Source organism: Hippoglossus stenolepis, chromosome 11, assembly GCF_022539355.2.
Source record: "Hippoglossus stenolepis isolate QCI-W04-F060 chromosome 11, HSTE1.2, whole genome shotgun sequence".
NCBI classification, from domain to species: domain Eukaryota; kingdom Metazoa; phylum Chordata; class Actinopteri; order Pleuronectiformes; family Pleuronectidae; genus Hippoglossus; species Hippoglossus stenolepis.
This window is the reverse complement of record NC_061493.1, coordinates 372,354-397,184: the sequence shown is the minus strand read 5'-3', so window position 1 is coordinate 397,184 and position 24,831 is coordinate 372,354. Positions and strand designations below refer to the sequence as shown.

The following is a 24,831-nucleotide window of genomic DNA, read 5'->3' as shown; positions in this document are numbered from 1 at the left end:
TACCTATTTTACTTCGTTTTCCATTTGACTATAATGTGGTATTCAATGAATAAAAAGTGTAGCTATTGTTTTGCTGGTTTACCTGGTGAGGTGGATCCAAAGGGTGGATCACAGCTTCCACCAGTGTGTTAGTGTGAGTCAATACACGCCCATAAATACAGCCTAATAGTAATGACTCACACAAACTCATAGACGAAAAACAGCGTGAAGACAATCGCTACACACACACACACACACACGCGCGCGCGCGCGCTCAGAGGTGACCATAACCGGGTGAGTAAGATCTTTATCAGGGTTGCAATGTTTCCAAAATGAAGACAACTTTGTAGAGTTTTACAAAGTTTTCAAATACAAACACCGGAAGTGGTGTGCAATGTTATTTTTGTACCACCTATTTTTGCAGTGTTTCTTGCTGTAAATATTTGAAGTATCCTCTTAACCCTATATATTTCACATTTGGCTGGTTCCTCTGACAAATAGACACTGTAGTCACGAGCACAGTAAGCTACTACGACTTTTAATTTGAAAGGTATCACCGGAATAACATTTGACAAATCATGCTGTGTATGTTTGACTTGACATAATTACCAGCTGCTGTCAGGTTTGTTTTTTTTCCATGCAAATAACGTTAAAGGTAAAGAGTTTAATGTTACTTTTTACTAAGCTAGATAGCACCAAGATTAGCAACCACTCGAAATAGCTAACACAGCTAGTCCTGTATGTGCGTGATGAATCTGACAGACGTACAACTTGTCTTTTGTGCTACTAACTAAAGAGCTATGGGAGACTTTTGAAGTTACTTAGCAAACATTACGTTACGTGGCTAGCTAATGGTTAGCCTAGAGTAATAGCGGTGGGTTTCAGTGGGTTTCAGTTAACGACCAGGTCACTGCTGCTGTCAGAAGTTGTGCTGTTCATGTCATCTGCTGCTCTGCATGTGTCCGGATTTACTCCCATCAATATAAGAGTCAGACTGTCACACAAACGTACTAACGTTGGCTTGCTACATTTGGAACTCATGAGAGCTGACATCGATTTGAGGATTGAGGGGTTTTAGCGTAGATCATCCACCATCCATCATACCATTGCAGCTGAAATGTCAGTATGTATATTTAAATGGGTCTAGTATGTCACCTTTAGCTACACACACGGTGCTGCGCCTGTAACAACGTAGTCAATGACACATTCATTACCATGTTTTCTGTTTAATCCAACATGTTAGAGCCTAACTCATCAGCTTTTCAAGAAAAACATTCAACTGAAAATGAATCATGTTACAGGAAGCTGTTGCAATAAACTACAGCATGTCGCCATCATTGTCATGCAACCACTCAACCTATGTGACCTGGTGACTCATGGATTGAGGACATTGCATTTCAAAGATAGGATCACATAGAAAAGTGACTGTTGAGGTCGTGGTGTCAAGTGCACTACAGTATGTTATAGGTTGTGTGTAAATACAGACTGTTAATCAGTTCTGCAACACATACACCCACGAATGTTATTTTTCAGTTATGTCAGTGAACCTCCTAGTTGCGGTGATAGTTCTAAACCTGCGTGTTTTGAATGAGCTATTTGCTTGGCCTGTGTTAATGCTCCAGAGCTACTCCAAAAAGTTCCTTGTCATTAGTGAGTCCTGGACTCACTAATCACTAGTGTTTGCGTGCTGGACGCTGTGTGCAGAGCTTTTTATATACAGTCTATTTTGCAGAGTGAAGTTTTAAAAAAGTGCGTTTGTCATACCTGGTTTATCTTCAATGAAGATTTCATAGTCTATACTGTTCATAAAATGAAACTTAATTAGCCTTATTACTGAGGTCACAATCTTCTGACCCAAGTTCACAACTTTTCAAAATAAAAGCTCTGTAATTCAATTCGATTTAATGCATTACATCTATAAAATGAATGCTGTGCTATTACTTTGAAGACAACTTGCTAAAGAGGAAGTGTTTCAATGTAAGTTGTTGCCATATGGTGAAATAAAAATATTCAGATTATCAAAATGATCGAGCTGTTTAGATATTATTGGCTGAACTCTGCCAGTTGCCAAGCAGAAGACAGGTTCAACTCGACCCACAAACTGAAAGCACAGTGTTCCGCCCCCCCCTGACTGCTACAAAGCACTGGTCGCCTGCTTATACAAAGTTTATTAATATTAAACATATTGCGAGTCCAAATTGCACCAAATTTAACACTGCACTTCCCATGACCACTCAAAAAAATCACATGAGATATGCGTTTCACATACAGACAGACGTTTATGGAAATAGTAGGTCGATGATAATTGACAGATGTTTGTACAAACCAAGTAAGACAAACACTTTTAAATGTAAGAAAACTAAAATACAGTATTGATGTTATTCCTCCAGTCTGAGTAAAACTTGAAAATGCTCAAATTCATTTAGCCAGAGGCGCAAATTCAGAACAGTTCACAGCCAGAACTAATTCAATTAGTAATGCATTTAGTCATCAGTATGAGCTACTGTCCATCTTCAGACAATGTTTTTATCAAAATGAATAGCCTACACCTATCTTTCCCTCTTGCTCTGACTGGTGAGTACTGACACCAGTAGTGGATTACTGAGCATCTGTCCAAGAGGGCAGGGGGCACTAAGATTTGTTATATTTTTAAATTAATTGTTGAAAAGTTAAAATGTTCAGTAAAAAAAAAATGGAAATTGTTTCCTGCACCCGATCAGGTTACTGTTCTGGTACAGTGCCAAACCATTAACTTCTGACCTACGGCCACTGAGCTGCAAATAAAGCCTAATGGGCTTAATGAGGAACATAAATTAGACAATAACAGAGAAAGTACTTCAGGGTTTTTTATCTTATTTATTTAAGTTAAGTTACCTCCATTAAATGCTATAGGTGTTTTGTAAAAACTGTGTATTGCTGTTAATATAATGTCTCCAGCAATGAATAACAGCATCTCTGCTAGTAGCAAGAAGAGTCTATAGTTTTCCACCATGATGTGCAGTCACGGGACCTTTAAATGAAACTGTGAGAGCTGGTTGAGGTTTTTTCTAATTTAGGTCTGTGGGTGAGGTGATGGGGTACCAAGTTTTCACTTTATGGTTCTAACTTTTTCTTTTTATCAGCTTTACATTTTTAGGAAGTAGTGTTATTACAAGACTGTAAATGAGTGTTGGTGTTGATCTGCTGTGGCACAGTTTAGAGTTTAGACAGCCTCTCTTTATCTCCTGCATGGACAAAATACAATGTTCAGAATCTAAAGCACTTTTATGTATGGAACATGGCGCGGGGGGTGGGGGGGCTTCAATTTGTCTTTGCCAAGCATCCTATACAGTAATCTAATCTATCCAGACTGTTACTGGTTGAAATTCCCAATGAAGGAACAACTGGCCTATGTTTATTCTTCCACTTCCCTCAGGTTTAAAGATGAGTTCTATGGTGTCAGGTGGTCTGGTGAAAGATGAGGAGGAAGAGGAGGAAGAGGAAAAAGAAGGCGAGAGTATGAACCCCACAGAGGTGAAAATGAGTCAGATAGTGATGCCGTGTCACAGTAACCCTCGTCAGGAGCTGAGCGTTGGACAACTGCTCAAATGGATAGACTCCACTGCCTGCCTCTCTGGTGAGAGAGAAAGAGAATATTTGTCATGTGGTGTTGTGTTGAAATGCTTTTATTCCGTGTGAGTGTGTCCACTGTGTGGTGTAACCACAGTCCAGACAGAAAGGATCTGAAATGTTTCTGTTTCATATGAGCAGCTGAGCGACATGCTGGAAGTCCCTGTGTCACTGCTTCGATGGATGACATCCATTTTGAACACACCATCAGGTAATAAGAACAGTGTGTACACAAGTGTGGGTCCTTCTAAATACCGAGATTGTGTGAGTGCATTTGGGTGTGTGGATGTGTGTGTGTGCACAGTGTATATTCATAGTCTTGTCATTTATGTCTCTTTGTTCAGTGTGGGTCAAGTGGTGAACATCAAAGCAAAGGTCAACAGAGCGTTTAACACCAGTATGGAGGTCAGAGGAGTTCACATTATGTCCCTGTTATATAGTGTTGTTTTACAGCCAAGCTTGGATTTTTGTGATAATGCATTGTTATGCATAAAAAATGTACAAAAACTTTTCCCCTCCAAGTCCCCAAAACCAGAATCAAAACACTAACCTATTCAATGAAGTGTGAATTTATTATTTATACAAAAAAACAGTGAATCGTGATACGGAAATGAAAAGGCTGAATACTCAAGGTGAGCCCATTGTATTGTGTTTTGTTCCTATGGTTTGTGTGTCTGTATTTTGGTGTGAGTGTGTGTTCTTTTCAGGAGAGGATCTGTGAAGTGACACCGGCAGGTCTCCTCCTGATTGGATGGATGGAGATGATTTCGCTGGGAGCTGGTTGCTGCTGATTGGCCCCTCCATAACAGGCCTCAGGTTAAAGCATCCAGGTTTCATTCGTGTGTATTCTTTGTGTGTAACTTTGATTCGGACTTGTAAGTATTTGTACATATTGTATTAGTCACATAGTTCTCATTCTCTGTTTAAAGTTAGCACTGAGGTTTGTATGTGTGAGGTGCCTGTGTTCTTTGTGATTTTTCACATTTGTGGTTGTATTTAGGGAGATAGGTTTAGTTTATGTCTTTTGATTTATTTATTTATTTCATTAGGTTTATCCAGCAGTTTACTTTGTGGAGTTAGTTTCTTTTGTCTGTTGTTTTGGCATGGGCTCACCCTGAGTATTCAGCATTTCCAGTTCCGTATCACGTTTCACTGTTTGTTTGTGTAAATAATAAATTCACACTTCATTGAATAAGTTAGTGTTTTGATTCTGGTTTTGGGGACCGGGAGGGGAACAAGTTTTGTACACCTTTTATGCTGCGCTCCTACCCTAGACAGGAGCTTAACATGAAGCGTCCAGGCGAAGCTTGGATTTTTGTGAAAATGCATATGTATAAATACCGTAGATTGTATTACCCCAAAATACAATACTTATGTCCTGACCAATAATTATCACATATTCCATGTCAGGTGGGTATACAGGTGAGCTGTGAGGACCTGTTCACTGACCGTCACTGGAGAGTTTGTCATGCTTACGCCACTTTTGTAACCCAGCGCACAAACAATGGAAAAAAGGTAACTGGGTGTTGTGTGAACCCTCCTATCATCTAAGAATGTGTGGGATGAGGTGTGTGCGTTTGTTTTTGTGTTTGTGTGTGATACAGTCAGTGGTAACATTTACTGACACTACCTCACAGATAACCTTGAAGCCCATTGTACCTCAGACTCAGAAAGAGCAGGTTGAATACAGCGTAGCAGCTGAGAGACGGAGGGTGAGGATGGTACATGATGACATCATCAGAGATCTGTTATCCCATGGCTCGATCCAGCAAGGTAGGTGTGATGCACATTTCCATGTTACACTTTATAGTAGACTAAATTTTGGCTGAAGTGCCTCTTCCTGGAAATTCGAAAAATGCCTTTAGAACTCAGTTCGGAGAGGTACTGCATTCTAAAGACATAGATTTGAAAATGTGTGCAGTTTTCCAGATTCCAGCTCAATAGCAGTCTGTTAAGCTTTGATTTACTTTGGACCCCAAAGCAGAGACTGAAATACAGGTGATGATAAATAAAGGTCTTTATTGCTCAAAAAAGGAAGCAACAAAGAGCAGGCAATGGAGGCAGAGAGCAGGTTGGCTGGTGAGATCCACAAAGCAGCAGGAGTGCTGAGCACATGAAAAAAGCTCACTGCACAGAAGACTCAACGTAGGCGAGCAGCAAGGCACACAGGATATCTGGGTAAAAAAACGAGCATGGAAGGTTCACAAAAAACATGCAGAGCAACTACAGAACTAGACGGAATTATCTGGCAGAGCAGTGGAGTCAAGACCAGGCTTTTATGGGGAGGTTGATGAGTTGAGTGAGAGGAGGTGTGCCTTGTCTGCTGCAGAAAAAGGAGAAGCCAGCCACACCCCCTACCACACACATGACCTGCAGGAGAAGAACAGAAAGGGGAGGGGGAGAGACAACACAGAATACATACAACAAAACCAAAACAAACACAGAATCATCACAGCAGTCACTGCTAAGGGGCGACCACCTTTAATTAGAGGTTGTTTGTCATATATGCTATATATAAATGTCGTGAAGTAGAGACATCCCTAGACAATGGTTGACGCTAGGTTAGCATTGGTCCAAGATGGTTTGTAACACCAGGTGGTGTTATGAGCTAAGTTTGATCTATAAATGTAGATACAATTTTTTCAAAATTTGGTAATAAATGAGATATTAAAGCATGCTAAACTGAAGCTATTAAAAACAGTTAGCCACACTGTTGCACTTAAGTTATATCTTTCTTCACACACACACACACTTAACTCAGTCGCACACACACACACACACACACACACACACACACACACACACACACACACACACACACACACACACTGTCCTAAGACACCAGATACACACTAGAGCACCAAATGTGGATTAATCCACTGCTGAAAACAGTCCCAACAAATGCAGCATTTTAACAAATATTAGTATGGTGTAATTAAAACTGCAGTGATCATCTTAATTAACGTGTGTGTGCGTGTGTGTGTGTGAGAGAAGAAAGATATGACTTAAGTGCAACAGTGTGGCTAACTGTTTTTAATAGCTTCAGTCTAGCATGCTTTAATATCACATTTATTACTGTGTGTGTGTGTGTGTGTGTGTGTGTGTGTGTGTGTGTTCACAGTTAACTCAGCAGTAGGCAATGCAGTGGCAGCAGAGAAGACCAAGGTGGAGAGTGTTGAACTGGTTCTACCCCCACATGCTAACCATCAGGTGATGCATTTCTGTATCTGTCTTTTTATCAAGTGTGTGAGGTTCTTTTTCTGTTTTACAAGTGACAAAAGGTAATTCCACTGTTAAAGAATGAATTTTTTTTTTACAACCAATAAAATACCACAGAATAAAAACAAAAGGTGCTAAGCTAAAACAAATAAAAGACAGCCACTTAAAAAAATTATCCGGTAGATAAAACAAAAGGTTTTAAAAAATGGGTATTAAAATGGCTGAAATCACTAAAATGTACCCAGGTAAATAATAACCAGTGCACTTAAAAAAAACACAGATGACTCTTCTTGCAGTGGCGGTACTAAAATCCAAATGTCTCTGTTGGTCCCGCTGCCCCTGCTTACTCGAAATGCTGCGGCCACTGTAAGAGAAGGAAGCACCCTGAGTCATGGGCACACACAATTGAAGGCTCACTCAAACACATTACGTTTTCTTGTTGACATTCCTACTTAGGAGTTGAACCAAGTTTTTCGGCCTCTGCGTCATGTCCAACTCTTTTTAAGGATCTTCGATCCAGTACCTCATCTATGGCTTTTTTTTGGTTTGCCGCCACGTTCATAGTCTGCAAACTCCCTGCGGTGTGTAGAACTCTCCAGTTTTTCTGCCATCCTCATGTCCGTCTTCCCTGTGTTTTCCGTCGTCTTTCCTTCTGCCGTACCTGTCCCAAATCAATCCTAAAAAGCACAATGTCCTGTGTCGACCAATCCTGAGCTGTGTGAGGTGTGGTCCAGTTAGTCACAGCTGTTTCTCATCACTTTGATCCATAATCCAAATAAACATGCAATAAACAGCAATGTAAAAACAGCAAACATAAAACTACTAAAACCATGCAACACACATCAAAACCAATAAAACCAAATGTAAAACATATATATATAACTACTAATAAAACCCAAATGGAATAATAACTTAAAACTTGCAAATGTTGGATCAAGAATTAAAACGTAGCTTAAAAGAATGTCCCACCTTAAAAGAATGTCCCACCTTAAAAGAATGTCCCACCTTAAAAGAATGTCCCACCTAGCATCCAATGTTCTGTCAAAACGAAGGCTTTTACTCTTTATTCCCACATCTCATGTCTCATCAGTTTTGTATTATAGTGTTGAGGGGTCATCTTTGGAACTGTCACTGACTAATCTCTCTTGTGTTTATCTGATCACCAGGTGAATACATTTGGAGGACAGATCATGGCGTGGATGGTGAATGTAGCTACGATTGCTGCCAGGTACAGTCACTCGCAAATACATGTGCACTTTGAAATATGGCAGCTAAAATTGTTAATAGATTAGTTGATTGAAAGGAAAATAGTGAGGCAGATAGAGTTGTCAGTAGGATTTTTCGGCTGATAAAAGTCAGTAAAGCTCGGCAAACAGCTGATCCTCTAAAGAACTGACTGAGGATCTGAACATGAAGCTGATGCGACCAAGCAGAAGTATAGAAGAAATAAGAAATATATCAATGTCCTTCCAGCTTGAAACCTCCACTGTGTGAAATGTCATTAAGAAAATTAAATTTAAGGGAAACGTTCTGTTGTGTTTTTTGCCCCTTTTTTCATTTTGATGCTATGATATACTTCATGAGGCAATGCAGGCTTGCCCCCTCAGTCGGTAACTTCTGTGACTCTGCTTGCAGCGCCTGAACATTGTGCACTCAGACATTTGTTTGAAGAGACTTACATATACCATGCTGCTTTCTACTAACCCTGTTTTCCAGCAAACAGAAAGGCAGACTTGTGTACTGGCAACAGAATGAATGTATATGAATATGATTGAATCTACCCTTGAATCCAATTAATTCTCGTTGATAATGATTTATACATTTTAGAGGTGGGAGTGGGGTGTTTGAAATAGTTTGAGAACCACTGATGTAACTTAACTATGATTAATTACATTCATTCTTACCAGTATATGCCAGTGTCCTCAAATGTTGTTTTTTTTATCTTGTTGTATGATCTTCTCTTTATACAGTCGTCTGTGTCAGGCTCATCCGACTCTTCGCACCATTGACATGTTCACTTTCAGAGGCCCTTCTCAAGTTGGAGACAATCTGCTGCTGAGATCTATAGTCAACAACGCCTTTAAAAACAGGTATCACTGTATACACAAACAGTCAGAAGGATGCAGAAGTTAAAACTGATTCATGTGGGGGAAAACAGGTCAAGATAACAGCTCAATATAAAACGGGGGCTGTAAAAAGATTTGGTACAGTTTTAAATACAAAATGAATTAAACAAATGTGTGATTTAACGTGCCCTGCAGCATGGAGGTGGGGGTGCGAGCAGAGGCCTACCAGGAGGAGGGACCTAACCGACACATAAACTCAGCCTTCATGACATTTGAGGTTCTTGATGACCATGAGAAGCCATGTATGCTGCCATGGATACGACCTGAACCCTTAGTAAGTTGAGCAGCATAATGAACTACTGACATTAGTCATATTACAGATAAATTCAAGCACATAATCCTGTGATTCTGAAAAGTGCCATTCATTATTCTCTGTAGTGTAAAATATCTGTTGAGAGGGACATTTTTTGAGGTGGCAGTTTCTGTGGTAGCATGAAAAATTACCAATTTCTACTGACTCCAAGCAAGTGATGACACATAAAATGTGTTCTGACTTGCATATGTAACAAACAAGGCTGAGGAAAAGAATGTTGTATGTCTTTACTTAATGGAATGTCTTCCATTGAATAGGTTTTTTCAAGTTTATACTTGGCAGTACTTGCTTTGAATTCAAATCTTACAATGGTACCAAATGCAAATCCAATCAGTAGTAAAATCAGTAAGTAATTGATAATTTTTTTTATTAAGCACAACTTTTTCTAAAAACATTATTAAACCACCTGTTGGCAGTGGTTATAGTTTTATTGTTGCCTGGCATTGTGAGATAAGGAAAGACTAAATGGATATTACTCTGTCCAATGTACAGTGTTAGTTATTTCCGACGCTGCTGAGAAAAACATTAAATTGAATTAAACATTAAACATTTTTGGCCACTAAGGGGCAAAGGATCAGGCTGTTAACACAACATTGAAACTGAACAAAGATCAGAGCTATAAAACTGAATTGACTCAACAAGTGCAAATAATGTTTGATGACTAGGACGCGATGAAGCTTTGAAGGAGCGACTTTGTGCTCTTTTATTACATTGTTATTGATACAATTCAGCTGCGGGCTGAATTGCGCTTTAGTTATAGGTTACTATATTCGTTGTAAGATAATAGTAAAGTCAACATTAAAAAATCAATCAACCAAGCCAGACAAGAGTAGCAGCCTCTGTGACATTTGGTGGTAAATGTGCTTGTTTGCCTTTTGGAAGTAACAATAGTGTTTTCTCAATGCTGCAGCTTTTAGAGTAAAAGAATAACAACTAAGACTTGTACTTTTTAAAACATATGGAATGCTTAGGAAGAAGCAAAGAAAAATCAAGAGCCACAACCACAGTGTGGCTCAGGCTCTGAGAAAATGTTACTAACCACCCTGATTAAGCTCAATCTAAATAACACATGTATTAACCCACTTCATGTTAAAATGGCTGTGGGGAAAAGGGTCTATTGGTCAATGGACATGTTACTTATGGATAATGTGTGATGTGGTCACTAAAGATGTGATCTTTTGTAAATCCCCCAACTCGCCATGCCCCTTTTTGATAACAACACAACAATGTGCAAAACTGCTGTTTTTGTGTGTTCTTCTCTCTGTCTGTCATTAATAGGAGGGGGAGAGGAGGTTTCAAGAAGCCATAGCCAGGAAGAAGATCAGATTAGACAGGTAGACTATATTTCAACTTCTATAACAAGCACATACTAGCTTACACATTTTAGTCTAGTCATGTTTAAAGAAATACATAAAAGTCACTCACTTTTTTATGCCAAGACATTATGTTTTTCGGGTTGTCAGTCCGTCTCATTTTTGTGAACATCTCAAGAATGCCTCAAGGGAATTATTTCAATTTGATTAAAACAATTAAATAATAATAATAACATCAATAGTGGTGTCAATATTATAATATAATATCAATGCACTCAGGATTTTGTGGTGAAAAACTTTTGTAGCCTTTACTGTATTTAGGTGGCCCCTCTGGCAGCGCCCCTCATGGCAGCGCCCCTCATGGCAGCGCCACTGCATCCAGGTGCATTACGCAGTGCCGGTCGATAAGAGACTGCTCTTCTGCCCTTTTCTAATCACTCACGAGTTGAACTGATCTTAACAATGAAGTTAAAACACTGTTGCGTCATAATCTGCGGAAGGAATTTATCTCCTGTGTCCGCCAGTCTCAGTCGCTCTTCACACAAACAAAAACGATTACATTTATTTAATAATAAATCAATGATGTCGGATCATGAATCTGGATCATTCTGGTCGATTTAACCCTGATGTGCTGGCTGTGCGCATCTCGTGTTGTGTTGTACGTGTCTCATAATGACAGCTCTAGCAGGCCGCCACAGCAAAATGAATGTAGCGGAAACATGGTTTAAATGATTAGATTTGTATGGTCAAAGGTCAAAGTCATGTTTTCTTCACAAAACATGTTTTGGCCTCAATATATAGATATCTCAAGTCTTTAAGGAATTTCTTCAAATTTGAACCAGTTGTCATTTGGACCCAAAGATGAACTGATTTGATTTCAGTGGCCAAAGGCCACGGTGACCTCATATGAGTCTGAAAAAAACTTATTTAGAATGACAGAGGTGTGTATCACTCCGCCCTACATGCTAAAGGCATGCATGAATTATGTACTCTCTGGTCTACAGTGCTGCTAGTGGAGCTCTATAAAGGTGTGGTTAAACTATCATGCTTCACGCCAACCCGTCGATCGCGATCTTCTGGTCGATCTCTCAGTCTTCACTGTCGATCCCCCAACTCTCTGGACTCACTGGCTGTCGTCGCACCGCAGATCAGCTGTGTGTCGGTTGTCTGTTTTTCCCACGCGCTGTGTCCAGAGCTGCTGGTTTATCTCCTGCATTTCCTTCAAAACAAGTCGGTTTATGTACTAAACTTACTGTCAGGACTCTACAGTATGAAGACGCGCATCTTCTGGTCTGTCGATAACAATCAAAGCCCCGTTAGAACAAATGAATGATTCAGAAAGTGAAACGCTGGAGTGCTGTTACTTTGAAACGGGTTCGGGAAGTGTTGTAAATACATTTGTGTCATAGACAGATAAATATTGTGGTTCACAGCAGAATAAACACAGAAAATTATCTTTCACCTGAGTTTTTATGTTTATCTTATGAATTTATGTCACAAACAAATGGTTGCAACGCTTTCTGTATGCCTTTTCAAAATAAAAGCACTCCAGCATTTCTGTTGACGGAATCCATTCCCTTATTTAAAAAGTTTTTTTTATTGTGTAATATTTGCAGGAGCAGAAGATGCACGGCTTCATACTGTATAGTACTGGAATTACACAGGAGTACTTTTATACAAGGAAATAGTCATTTATGGCCATATTCAAGTCAAAGCCTATATGTAAAAACATTGTGCTGCAGTAGCAGCTCCGCTGCAGAACATATTGTTGAACTGAGAAGCTACATATTGTGCATTGAATAGATAAAGTTGCACAACTGCCTTTCTTTTTGCAAATTCACGTTCGTACATTCAGCCTTTAACAGAAATTGCAAAAAATAATTAATATGACCCTCCTAAGCGGCTGTGGCTGAGGGGTAGAGCGGTCGTCCTCCAACCTGAAGGTCAGCAGTTCGATCCCCAGTCTTCCCCATCTGCATGCCGAAGTGTCCTTGGGCAAGATGCTGAACCCCGAATTGCCCCTCATAGAACAACAAAGTACTGCTAATAGATGCACTGTATGAATGTGTGTGTGAATGGGTGAATGTAAAACTGTACTGTAAAGAGCTTTGAGTGGTCATCAAGACTAGAAAAGCTCTTTATAAATACAAAACCATTTACCATTTACCATAAGTGGGTTGTTTGGAAGATATCGGGGTGGTAGATCTCGGCTTACGTTTGGAATTAAAAAGTGATCTTCTGCTCGAAAAGGTTGGTGACCACTGCCAATGCCAGACTGGGTTTCAGTAGATTTAGATCATTAGAACAAAGGTTTGTTTGACCATTTACACCCTTAGTTTCAATAAAACTGTCATGTGCTATTCACCTCACAGTATCAAAATGCTTCTAATTTCTCTTGCTTTCTTGTTTCAGGAAGTATATCATTTCCCGTACGCAGAGTGACGTCCCTCTGTCTGTACCTTGGGACCCCAGAAACCAGGTAAGTAAAAAGGTTCAAAATCACTTGTATTGCATAACATTATATTACATATCATTTAGCTGACGCTTTTATCCAAAGCGACTTACAATTAGTGTATTCAACCATGAGGGAACAAACCTAGAACAGCAAGAATCATGTAAGTACAATAAGTCTTCAAAAAAGCCAAACTACAAGTGCTACATGTAAGTGCAATATATAAGTACAACTTTTTTTTTTTTTGTACAAATGCCAGAGTTGACGATGGTTATTAGACATCATCTTCTTAATCAAGGTGTAGTTGGAAGGGATGTGCCTTTAGCCTGGGGCGGAAGATGTGTAGACTTTCTGCTGCCCTGATGTCAATGGGGAGCTCGTTCCACCATTTGGAAGCCAGGACAGCAAACAGTCGTGATTTTGTTGAGTACCTAGCTGTCCCTCGCAGTGAGGGAGCAGCAAGCCGATTGGCCGATGCAGAGCGGATTTCCTTTCTGATGCCCACATAGTGGCTCCGTCGTCGCGCACCGAGTCAGACAACCCCGGAGATTTGTACTGGCTATCTGTGAAAAGATGTTTAAATAAACTTGACAAAAAGCCACTGAGGCACCAGTTCATTTGGTTGTACTCAATTAAAGAAGTCTATTGTCAGCGCAAAAATCACATTTGGTTTGATTTATTTTTATAATTCAAAAGCAAAAATACATGTGCTTCTCCTGCAGCTTTTCTTCATGCTCTGGTAAAAAAACATGTCCCTTCCTGGTATATTCCCTCATTAACACACCTGCTACCTTTATTATAAATCCTACCTGGTCTTGTGCGTAGTGCCCCCTTGTGTCTACAAATATAAATAGCACATAGCAATTGTCACCCCCAAGTCTGAAGATGTCTCCCACAGCATCCCCATATACAGCATCTTCCTCTACTTGCGTCACCCATCCATGAATGGCTAGAATTGCTGTCACTCTCTATGTTACATGTAGGTGTTTGCATTCTACTGGATAGTTAAGCCTAAGGTAAGCATTCCTAAATCACATTGTGTCCTTGCGTCTTGCCACTGGTGAAATACGCAAAACAGTTGAAGTTGGTGAGAGTTGAAGTTGGTGTCTCTCTGTCTGGGCATCTGAGTTAGATATGAACGTCCCTCAATGTAGATACTACAATATACTGTTGGTTGGCCCTTTATCTATAACCTGACCTTGGGTACTGCTTAGAGAGAGAAGGGAGTATCTGTGGAATTAGACAGGCACTCTTCTCTTAATGGTGTACAGATATAATGTAATATGTATACATAATATATGGTGGGATATACAGTAATGTGTGAGGATGGTCAAAAATTCCAGATTCTATTAAAATGATGATAGAGCCTTTTTTAATTTGTCAAATAAATAACCTGTAAAAAACAATAAAGAGTTATATGTGATCATAACTGCAGATCATTTGAAAGCTTCTCAGAAGGGAGAGTTGACATATGATGATGATACGCTAGTTGGTATTTGCACTTAAGTTTTGTGTTTGTTGTTAATAGATATTGTCAATGTTGTTAATGTTTGCTAAATGGTATATGTATCTTTTTTTTAATAATAATAATAATAATAACAACAACAACAATAATGATAACAAACTTGTTCATGTAGCACCTTTCATACAAAAATGCTGCAGAAAATAATTTACAGCAAAGAAATGAAGTGTTTCACATAATAATCATAGACAAAATAAACATAAAATCTAGTTAAAAACATGAATAACTTGGGGTGGAAAATCAGTTGAAGTACCCCATAGCCACCCTGTGGCAGAAAACTATACAGCAGCAATTGGCAGCTCCGGTAAAGCCCTGCAATGTCAATTTTAAACGGCTGGTAAAACCGTATACTGATTTTACACGTAAAATCTGAGGAACTTCTCAATAAATCTCTCAAACCCTGCTGTGGTGAGGAGTGGATGCATAGAGGTAGATATTTTACTAGATCAATGGCTGATCTTTGGCACAAATGTTTTGAGTTTTGGGAGAGTTGATTAAGCAACATCCACTATACCGATGTGTCAGAAATGTCTTTAGTGTTGAGTTTGAAAAATGAGTATGAACATTGATTGCTGAAACAACCACTAACACAGATTATAATGCTTCCTTTCACTGCCTCAGCCTCTACTTGATTATGTACTGGTGCTCACTGCTCTCTGTCGGATGTTTCATGTAACAGAAGCAGCAACTGACAACAGAGAGACTTAACAAGGAAACAACTGTGTTGTGTTATTTTGTCAGTGCAGTGAACAGAATGTCACAGGTTTGCAGGGGCAACAAAATACTGCAGGGAAGTGTTATTAAATGTAGAAACACAAAATTTACAAAGAATTATGTAGTTTACACTGTGTTTACATTATGTTAAAAATTCAATTATTTTACTTTTACTCTTTGATATCTGAAGGATTTCTTCCCATACCACATTAAAATCAAATCACAACGCAGAACATCCAAGTCTAACAGTATCTATACTACTTTCTTAATGGTCATTTTCCAGTCCAAAATATTTGCATTAGAATTTTTTTTAATCTGAAAAAGGATGTCAGTGTATGAAACCATGTTCAATTTGTGAAACAAAAAAATTAGGCTTAGGCTGTTCTTTAGGAAAGGTATGTTATTTTTTATCAAATGACTGTCAAGATATAGGCCCGATCCCATTTCACCCCTTGGCCCTACCCCTTGTTTTAGAGGGTTATCTTGCCCCTTGAAACGAGTCACAAGGGGTAGTGGTTGAAAACTTCAGCTACGAATTGGGACAGCCCTTCAAGAAGCCATTACATCACCAGTAGTTGACGCGAAAACCCGACATGTCATCAGTAGTTGTCGATGTAAACAGACTTGACAAAAAGTTTTGCAGAGTATGTCATTGAAATAACATCACTGAGATCTTAAATAAACCAAATATATTGTTTGCAGTTACTAAAGTTACAAACCTATAATATCCAAATAACATCTATGCTAATGGTCTATAGTCAACCCTGCCAGGATGCTTTGTTATCAGAGGAGCAGTTAAGTTGAGTAACATCGCTGCTATATGCAAGTTCAATCAAGTGCATCGTGTGTCTTCAAAGAGGGGGGATGCGAAATTAAATTATGTGAAAATACGGGGTTATCATGCAAAAAAATGCTAGTGATCTTTTTAAGGTTGTTGTGAAAAAAATTACCATAATACATTGAAATGAGATACAGATGAGATATTGAGATATTACAATCATTATCGTAATTTTTAAATCCTTATTTACAGAGAAAATACTACATTTGTGGGTCTCTCTACCACCTTGCCGGTGATTCGCAAGGCATTCTGGGTACCCCTTGGTTTCAAGTGTGGGTCTGAAAAATCTTCATTTCGAGGTCTATAGAGCCCTGACACTTGGCCCTACCCCTCCGTCCCAACAGGTATTGGGACAGCCTACCCCTACACGTGAACACGCAAACAGAAGGGGAAGGGTTAGGGCCAAGGGGTGAAATGGGATTGGGAAATAGTGTGTTCATTCTCCTTTACATCTTCTTATAAACACTGCTTTTGTGCTCTTGATTGAAGGAGATGGTAAATGTATTGGCTGGTATCAAAGTAATGTCCTCTGCTCCAGATGCTTGTGTAGGTGTTTTCTGTTGCATACCTGTTTCTGTTTTCCAGGTGTATCTGAGCTATAACAATGTGTCTGCTCTGAAGATGTTGGCTGCTAGAAACAACTGGCGCCTCAGTTCTGAGAAAGACAAGGTATATGCTGTTCACTACCTGAGTAATGTTTTTTTTTCTATGTGAGGCGTTTGCTATGTCACATGAGGAGCTGGAGGATTCAAAAGATTTTTTTTTCCAGGTTCGTCTTTACACTCTGGAGGAGAAGTCCATGCTGAGTTTCAGGGTGGAGTCAGAGGTGGATGTTCCTGCTCACAGAGCCTTTGGTCTGTTGGCTGAGCTAAGCAGAAGACCGAGCTGGGACACACATTATCAGTACTGCTTTGCACACACACACACGCAAACACGCATGCATGCAGGCTCGTGTTATGTAGAAGATCATGGAGGATTTTAGAGGAAACAGGTGTCAGTGTCTCAGAGCAGGATATCAGTCCAATCCAACAGATCAATAATTCAAAGACTGTAATGAGCTGCAGAGGAGTCCTAAGTTGTTATGAGCTGACGGTGATCAGGCAGAGAGATACTCCTTGATAGAGAAGTTTTATCTACAATTGCAATGCAATGAGATTATCAAATATAGGGATAGTTTTGTTTTTGTTAAGGAAAACAGAATAAGTTTTCATAGTGAAGATTGTAAATCTGATAGCATAGTACATCACTTTCTATAGTACTCTATAGCCTTGCCTCCTGACGTTTTCCAGAGCACTAGCAATGGTCTATAAGACTCGGAGAGAGATTTTGGTCAACATTTTTTATTTTGATGAGCATCATGATTTAACATGTTACAGTTAAACATTTCTGCACAATTTGCTGGGAAGATTATAGATATAGTAGTTTGGTTTATGTCCATACATAGCCTGCTGAGGACTGTATGTTCTACTATGAAGCAACAGCGCAAATAAATCTTTTATGTTATTATGAGAAGCGTCAAACATTTTCTGATCAAACTGTGATGGAACAAAGTTGGGTCTTAATCTTTGTCTGGACTCTGGATTCTTATAGACGCTGAAGGTATTTTGGAGTGTGGCCAAATAAACCACAGCTCACAATTGACATGGGTAGATTACTAGAGTGAAAACATATTGTGAATATTGGCTATACAAATACAATTTGAGTGATGATTGATATGTTTATTTAGTTTCTGGGCAAAGGTATGTTCTATCAGGGTTGAGGTGGCTTTGCCTTTATAGAGATCGAACAAAGGAGATAAAATGTGTAATTTATTAAGCAAGTTTCTGGTAGGTAAATATTGTGATCCCCCTGTCTCCAGTCTCAATGCTAAGCTAACCAGCTTATAGGCTAACCGGCTATAGCTTCATGTTTATAATGCAGAAATGAAGGTGATATTAACATTCTCTTCTAACTCTTGGCTCTTGGAAAAATGCATACTAGTGTATTTTCCAAAATGTGGAACAGTGCCTTTAACAAAATGCTTCATATTCTTTCACTTTATATCAAATATATTGCATTTTCTATCAACATCACTCTAGCCGTTTTCAGACGTAAACTTATTGTCTGGACATTATCTGGACTTTGCCTATCACATGGACGGGTTCAAAAAAACAAAAAAATGTTCAGAGAGTTCAGGTGAGGAGTGGTGCCTGGGTAGAGCATGCAGGAGGCAGGACATATTATATAAATTCTGCTGCAGAAATCAAGTATTTTGGGGGTTTGCACATCGACACCGGCGTAGGCGCTTATCACCAAAAGCTCTTGAATCTCAATATATTTTCAAGATAATGTCTTCTTCTGCATCCTCTATGTGTATGGCACCTCTTTTTCATCCTGCGATTGTTGAAATGTCATCTAGGCACCCACTCACACACGATACTCTGGAAAATAACCTGCTGTATTCTCATATGGGCTCACACGGCTTTTACGGGGGATTGCAGCAAAACTCCTCCCTCCGAATAATTTAAGTAGAACACATGTAGTTCACTGCATGTCTGAAAGTGGCTTCTGTGTCCTTTCCTAAATCAGGAAATGTGAGCTGATTTACCGAGTGGATGATGATGACTTCCTGTATCGTGTGGTTACTCCATCAGTTTATCATGGTGCTGTAGGTTCCACAACTTCCATCAGTCAGGCAGAAGGAATTCTCCAGGACTTCATCTTGTTGGCTTCCAAGAGGAAGCCGTGTAGCAGTGGGTGAGAGGAGTGACTGTCTGTAAGTTCCTATTAGCAAGTCAAAGGTCTTACACTCCTAATGTCAGTGTTTGTGTTTTTCCTCCTCAGAGATCCGTACGTTATTGCTCTGCGTTCAGTGACTCTGCCCACTCACCCTCCGACTGAAGAATATAACAGAGGGGAGGTTCTGTGTGCTGGATTTACCATCCTGGAGACCAAAAACAACATGTCTCTGGTGAGACAAATATTCATTTTAGCTCAGTAAATAAGTATATCTGCACATATCAACTTGACAAATTTAACCATGTGGTTCTTTTTCCAGATCAGATACTATAACCAGGCGTCTCCAGAGGTCCTTCCCTACATCTCCACTGATATCGCTGGCCTCTCATCTTCTTTTTACCACACGTTTTGCTCGTGTAGCCAGTACCTTACTCAGAACAGGGTGCAGTTTACCTCAGAGGAGCAAACTGAGCAAAATTTGTCAGGGCAGCAAACCACGAATAAAGGCAGACCCCCCCTGTGAGAATGGAGCAGACACTCTGTCAGTGGGTTTCCACAGCACACAGCTGTAGACAGTCAATGGTACTTGTCAGGCCAGTTTACTTTAAAAAGTGTACGGTGAGGTGAGTCTGCTGCAGCAAGATATGATTAGTGAACAAAAGAGGATATTTGCAGATATAGGAAAAGATAAATTAGAAAAGATTACAATAAAGTGAGTTAAGTAAAACTATGCTGTATACATGTAATGCTTTTAATAAGCACAACTGGTTGAAAGACAGACCTAATTTTAAAAAGTCTCATTCACTATAAATTGTTTAGTTAGGAGCAGTGAAGCCAAAACACCTTGACTTGGCTACCTGCAGTACAGGTCATCAACCCCACTTAAAAAATGGTAGCAGGTGGCACATTGACCGAACTGAGAGGTCAAAGTACACGTGAACCACATTACTCCCAAAGAAAGTTTCTGTCATTTTAGGTAGTTCTCATGACACTGATGTGTGTTCATGTTTCTGATAAGTTCTGTTTTAATGATTCGATGTTATAAAACTGGGTGAAACAGTATGATTGACCAATGAAACTGACTTGCAATTGATCAGGTGGGTGTATTGATAAACAGACATTGATTTGGACACAGAATTGTCACCTGCATCACACAGGGTCAGAAACATTTTTCAGTCTTTTTTGTAATATATGGCAGTCGCTCATAAACTCTATCTGGCACCCTTAAACATTGGAATTACTTTGAGACACACTACAGTGGCATTAAGTGGGGTGAATTGCCTCCATTTGCTGATTGCAGTTGGCACAAGCTAGCTTCCATCATAGGAGTTTTATTGGAATTCAAACGATTTAAAACAAAAGGTGTTTGCTCTGTGTTCTTCCAATCTCAATTTGAATGTTAACTACATATGATAATTTGATTTTGTTGTGGCATTTTATCTTGGAGTATAAAGAATTAATAATAGTGACCAAACATTTTTTGGGAGTTTGTTTTATTTCATGTTGTTTTTTGCAATCACACTTTTGTGACACATTTTATTTCATCATTCAACTTTTCATGACAGTTATATTGGCTTAGTGCTTAGAGCGGTTGTCCTCTAATCAGAAATTTGGGTGTTCGATCCCAGTCTTCCCTAATCTGCATGCCTACAAGTGTCCTTGAGCAAGATACTGAATCCCAAATTGCCCCATACTAATAGAGAAAGTGCTGCACATAGATGCACTGTATGAATGTGTGTGTGAGTGGATGACTGTAAAACTATACTGTAAAGTGCTTTTAGTGGTCATCCAGACTAAAACAGCTCTATATATATATACAGACAATTTACTTATTTGGACTCAACATCTGCTATCAACAACTCTACTAAGCTAAAGTGGCAACAATATTAAAGTAACTGAATCAACCTATAGAGCTAAATTAAGAAAAAAACAAACGTGTTTTACAAATTCCCTACCCTTCACTTGGAAACAGTGTGTTAGTCGCTCTGGATAAAAGTGTCAGCTAAATGATAAGTAATGTAATGTAATGTACAAAAATACCAAAAAAGATCAAATGCTGTCATACTGAGGATTTTCTCACAAATGTCCTTAGTAATTCTCCCTCCATGCCACAACAGTAGGTGGCGCTTTGAGCTATTTACAGGCACCAGGAAGTCAGGAGTCAAGATATTGAACCCGATTGAATCCAACCGCCACTATCAGACCATATCAGACCGTATCTGACATTGTGGACGAGAGGATGACGGCGTTGTGCCTGTGGAAGTATAGAGCAATGGCGGATTAATCGTGACAAAAGTCACGTTATATTTTCATACTTGTAGAATATATTTTTTGCTTACTTGTAAAATAATATTTTTTGTCCTAATTCAATATATTTTTTTGTACTATGTGGTGTATTTGTTTGTCAGGCACGTTTTATATTTGCAAAAATACATTAGTTTGTTAATGGGGTTTTGTATTTGCAAACCACATTGTGTTTGTAAGTGATTGGTAGGGAAAATGTTTTGTTTGTTAAGTTTTGGCATGAATTTTGCTCCACAGTCTTTACCCCATATCAGCGGATAATGTGTCTTCCAATATATTGGCTCCAAAGGATTCTAACATTCTGAATGTTGTACTGTTAAAATTAACAATGTCCAATAAGGCTACAGAGCCAGTGTTACAGATATGCATATGTATATGCCTGTGCACTATAATGTCACATCCATCCTTGGTTAAGACTGGTCAGAGATCACATACAGGTTTGTGTTTGCTTTCCCCGTACGCTGGATTAGAAGTTCTTTCAAGATCACAAAAGCTTCAGCATTGTTATTTGTGTCCTTCTCCACTATGAGGTCACATCTGTTCATCATTCCCATGAGAGAGTGAAGCTCCTCCTTTCCGTTTGGCACTGATGCTGTGTTCAGATACAGCACCACGCTCTGAGACAAGTTTGCCACTGTTGATGGGATCTGAGGAGGCCAGTTCTGCTGTTTCAGGACGAGGGTGATGTATGGGAATAGTCTCTCTACTGTGGACACATACTCCTGAAAGACAGAGACAAGGATTAAAGGGAGAAAAACACTATGTAGGGGAAGCATACAGACAGTATCAATACTGTGTATTGACCTGAACTTTTCTCATTAATTAAGAAGTTTTCAGTTTTCATCATCCACATCTGATATAAGGGATGTTGCTATTTAGATGACACTTTCAGTGTTTTTGAAAGTTTGATTTCCAACCATGTAGTTCATGTTTTGCAGATCATTTTTAATGCATGTTAATATATATTTATGTACTTGTTATTTTTGTTAGGCTGTCCTTGGTCTCCATCAATTTCCCCACAGTACCAAACCATTAACAGGAGGTATTAGTGCACCCTTTTCTGCGTTTACACTGCACCAGTGATTAACTGTTTTAATTTTTCTTGTTCCAAAAGGCAGTTTGGCCAATAATTATTGGTCGTCAATAAGAGTAAATGTGAAACAACTAAGAAATACAGGCATGCATACAAAATAATTAAACACAAATACACACAAGCATCACTGTAAGAAAGAAAGAAACTGGAAAAAGAAGTCTATAAAAGAAGGCTATAAACTAAATCACATTTTGTTTAAAAAGCCAGTGGTGGAATAAACAACTTTTTACATCTGTTTCTGTCATGATTGTGATGAGATGACCTGTGCTTTCTGTATGATGCTAACCTGATACAGATGGCAGATAATTCAATCAATCAAATTATTTGTATAGCCCATATTCACAAATCACAATTTGTCTCATAGGGCTTTAACAGGGTGTGACATCCTCTGCCCTTAACCCTCAACAAGAGTAAGGAAAAAAATGTCTAAAAATGTCCCTCCAGTAATTATTTTTAGATTAAGATTATCAAACCGAAGATGACAAACATTGGACAGTTCTCCATAAAAGATGTATAAAACACAACACAGCAGTGACCTTTTAACATTACATTACATGTGACAGCTTTGGCTCAGGAGATAAAGCGTCCACTAATCAAAAGATTGGTGGTTTGATCCCCGTCTCCCGCATGCCACTTGTTCTTGGGCAAGATACTGAACCCCAAATTGCCCCTGATGTCTGTGCTGGCAGTGTGTGAGTGATGTTTGATAGACAAAGTGCTCCACATTGATGCACTGTATGAATGTGTGAGTACATGCGTGGATGGCTAAACTGTACTGTCAAGAGTATATAACATTTAGGCTGGTGGAGGAGTCCACAAAATTGTATTGTCAGATTCTTGGCACAGATATTACTAACATTACTGTGATGGTTTACACAGATTTGCTTATAGATTTTCAAATATTATGTGATGTCATTGGTCCTCGGATGCAGCCTATGAAGAATGCAGCCCCTGTTGCTAAAACAGATTTTACAATCTTCCAGGAATCAACTTCTGTGGAGATTTAAAAAGATTTTCTTCACATTTGTGGTATAAAATGTGTCAAAATTGAATCACAATTACTTTTAAGTAGAAGTTGATTTTGAAGGTAACAAGTCAGCCATGAAGGTACATGGCTGTAGAGCATGTCTCTGCTGTAAGCTGAATGCAGTAGTGTGAGAGAAGCCTCCAGAAGCTGCTGCGTGGGGATATTTAGGTGAACACCCCAGGGTGCATCTGTGCTGTGCCCAAGCAGCTGCAGGACATTCTGCACACATTCACACACAGTAGGCCTCATTTACCTCAATACATCTCCAGTGATCATTATGGAAATATAACATCTGCACAACTGTACTAATGAATGATAAAATAAAAAGCCATGAAGCCATACCACATCCCCTAGAAAACATCCACTGTGAATTGACATAAACCCAAATCAGACAGTATGTGGATCAGTCACTGTATTGCATGAGTGTGTTGACTGTACCTCTAAAATAATCGTGATGTCTGAGTCAAGAATTGTGACATACATTTGCATAAATACTTGGATGATATTAGTTTGGCCTCCAGCTCCGCTGTGAGGACTCTAGGACAGCTTTCTTCCACCTCCAAGATATTTTGAAAATTAGGAACATCCTGTCTCAGAAGGATGCTGAGAAACCCCATGCATTTGTTACCTCAAGACTGGATTACTGTAATTCTTTATTATCAGGATGTCCCAATAAGTCTGTGAAAAGCCTCCAGCTGGTACAAAATGCTGCAGCACGAGGGCTGACAGGAACTAGAAGGAGAGGTCATATTGCTCATGTCTTCTCTGCATTGGCTCCCTGTAAAATTCTGAATAGAATTCAAGATCCTGCTCCTCAAAGCTCGTAACAATCAAGCTCCTTCATATATTAAAGAGCTCAAACACTGTATTGTCCCAGTAGGTCACTTTGCTCCCAAAACACAGGCTCTCCTGTGGTTCCTAGAGTATGTAAGAGTAGAATGTGAAGTAGAGCGTTCAGCTACCAGGCTCCTCTCCTGTGGAACCAGCTCCCACTCCGGGTTCAGGAGGCAGACACCATCTCTACATTTAAGGTTAAACTTAAAACGTTCCTTTTTGATAAAGCCCATAGTTAGGGCTGGATCAGGTGAGTCCTGAACCATCCCTTAGTTATGCTGCTATAGGTCTAGACAGCTGGGGAACTCCCATCATGCAATTAGATCATCTCCACTTCTTTCTGTCTCTCTGCCCCATATTTATTTATTTTACTACTTATGTCACTAACTGTGTGGCCTTTCCCTCCCATAGTCTGACGGATCATGTGTCTGATCATATTGAACAGATTATGTAGAATTACTCTTTTGTTCTGTCCTTCTCTCTCTCTCTCTCTCTCTCTCTCTCTCTCTCTCTCTCTCTCTCTCTCTCTCTCTCTCTCTTGCTCTGTCACTCTCTCTGTGTATGTATCTCTGACTCCAGAGCTGCAGTATTCAGACAACAATTATTATAATAAAAATATAATCATAAAATAAAAATCATAATAATAATAGTAGTAATAAGAATAATTAACTATTATTATGATTTTTTTCGTGTTGTTATTGTTGTTGTTGTATTTCCCTTTTGGGGCTTTTTCAGGGCCTAGACGCTCAAATTGTTACCAAAGTTTGCAG

The 24,831-nt window shown here is 39.2% G+C and overlaps 2 protein-coding genes across 7 annotated transcripts in view; one reads left to right on the top strand and one right to left on the bottom strand.

Moving 5' to 3' along the window:
• The first annotated feature begins 219 nt into the window (after positions 1-219).
• On the top strand, positions 220-20,277 carry LOC118117713 (acyl-coenzyme A thioesterase 11). Of its 6 annotated transcripts, none has more exons than XM_035170200.2 (17): positions 220-273; positions 3,395-3,595; positions 3,730-3,799; positions 3,933-3,993; positions 4,999-5,103; positions 5,226-5,361; positions 6,710-6,798; positions 7,974-8,035; positions 8,778-8,897; positions 9,069-9,207; positions 10,525-10,580; positions 12,972-13,038; positions 16,671-16,754; positions 16,855-16,988; positions 18,654-18,821; positions 18,909-19,035; positions 19,123-20,277. In XM_035170200.2, the coding sequence occupies exons 2-17, from the start codon at positions 3,403-3,405 to the stop codon at positions 19,324-19,326; spliced, it is 1,815 nt and encodes a 604-aa protein (XP_035026091.2). In that variant the 5' UTR covers positions 220-273; positions 3,395-3,402; the 3' UTR covers positions 19,327-20,277. The 6 variants fall into 6 exon arrangements, with proteins under 6 accessions (XP_035026091.2, XP_035026093.2, XP_035026094.2 ...); XM_035170202.2 differs by lacking the exon at positions 220-273 and adding an exon at positions 478-500; XM_035170203.2 differs by lacking the exon at positions 220-273 and adding an exon at positions 518-634 and having other exon boundaries at positions 5,253-5,361.
• A 1,240-nt stretch (positions 20,278-21,517) lies between these two features.
• Positions 21,518-24,831, bottom strand: part of fam151a (family with sequence similarity 151 member A) — a 21,042-nt gene continuing 17,728 nt past the window's right edge. The window contains 2 exon segments of the mRNA XM_047342124.1: positions 21,518-21,829; positions 23,312-23,446. Of these exon segments, the coding sequence (XP_047198080.1) occupies positions 21,518-21,829; positions 23,312-23,446 (447 nt within the window).

Excerpts from the sequence above, each read along its gene's own strand:
- LOC118117713 (XM_035170200.2), top strand. The coding sequence starts at position 3,403 with ATGAGTTCTATGGTGTCAGGTGGTCTGGTGAAAGATGAGGAGGAAGAG. Across the intron at positions 3,596-3,729 it reads CTCCACTGCCTGCCTCTCTG|CTGAGCGACATGCTGGAAGT; the intron begins GTGAGAGAGAAA and ends TCATATGAGCAG. Across the intron at positions 13,039-16,670 it reads CTTGGGACCCCAGAAACCAG|GTGTATCTGAGCTATAACAA; the intron begins GTAAGTAAAAAG and ends TCTGTTTTCCAG.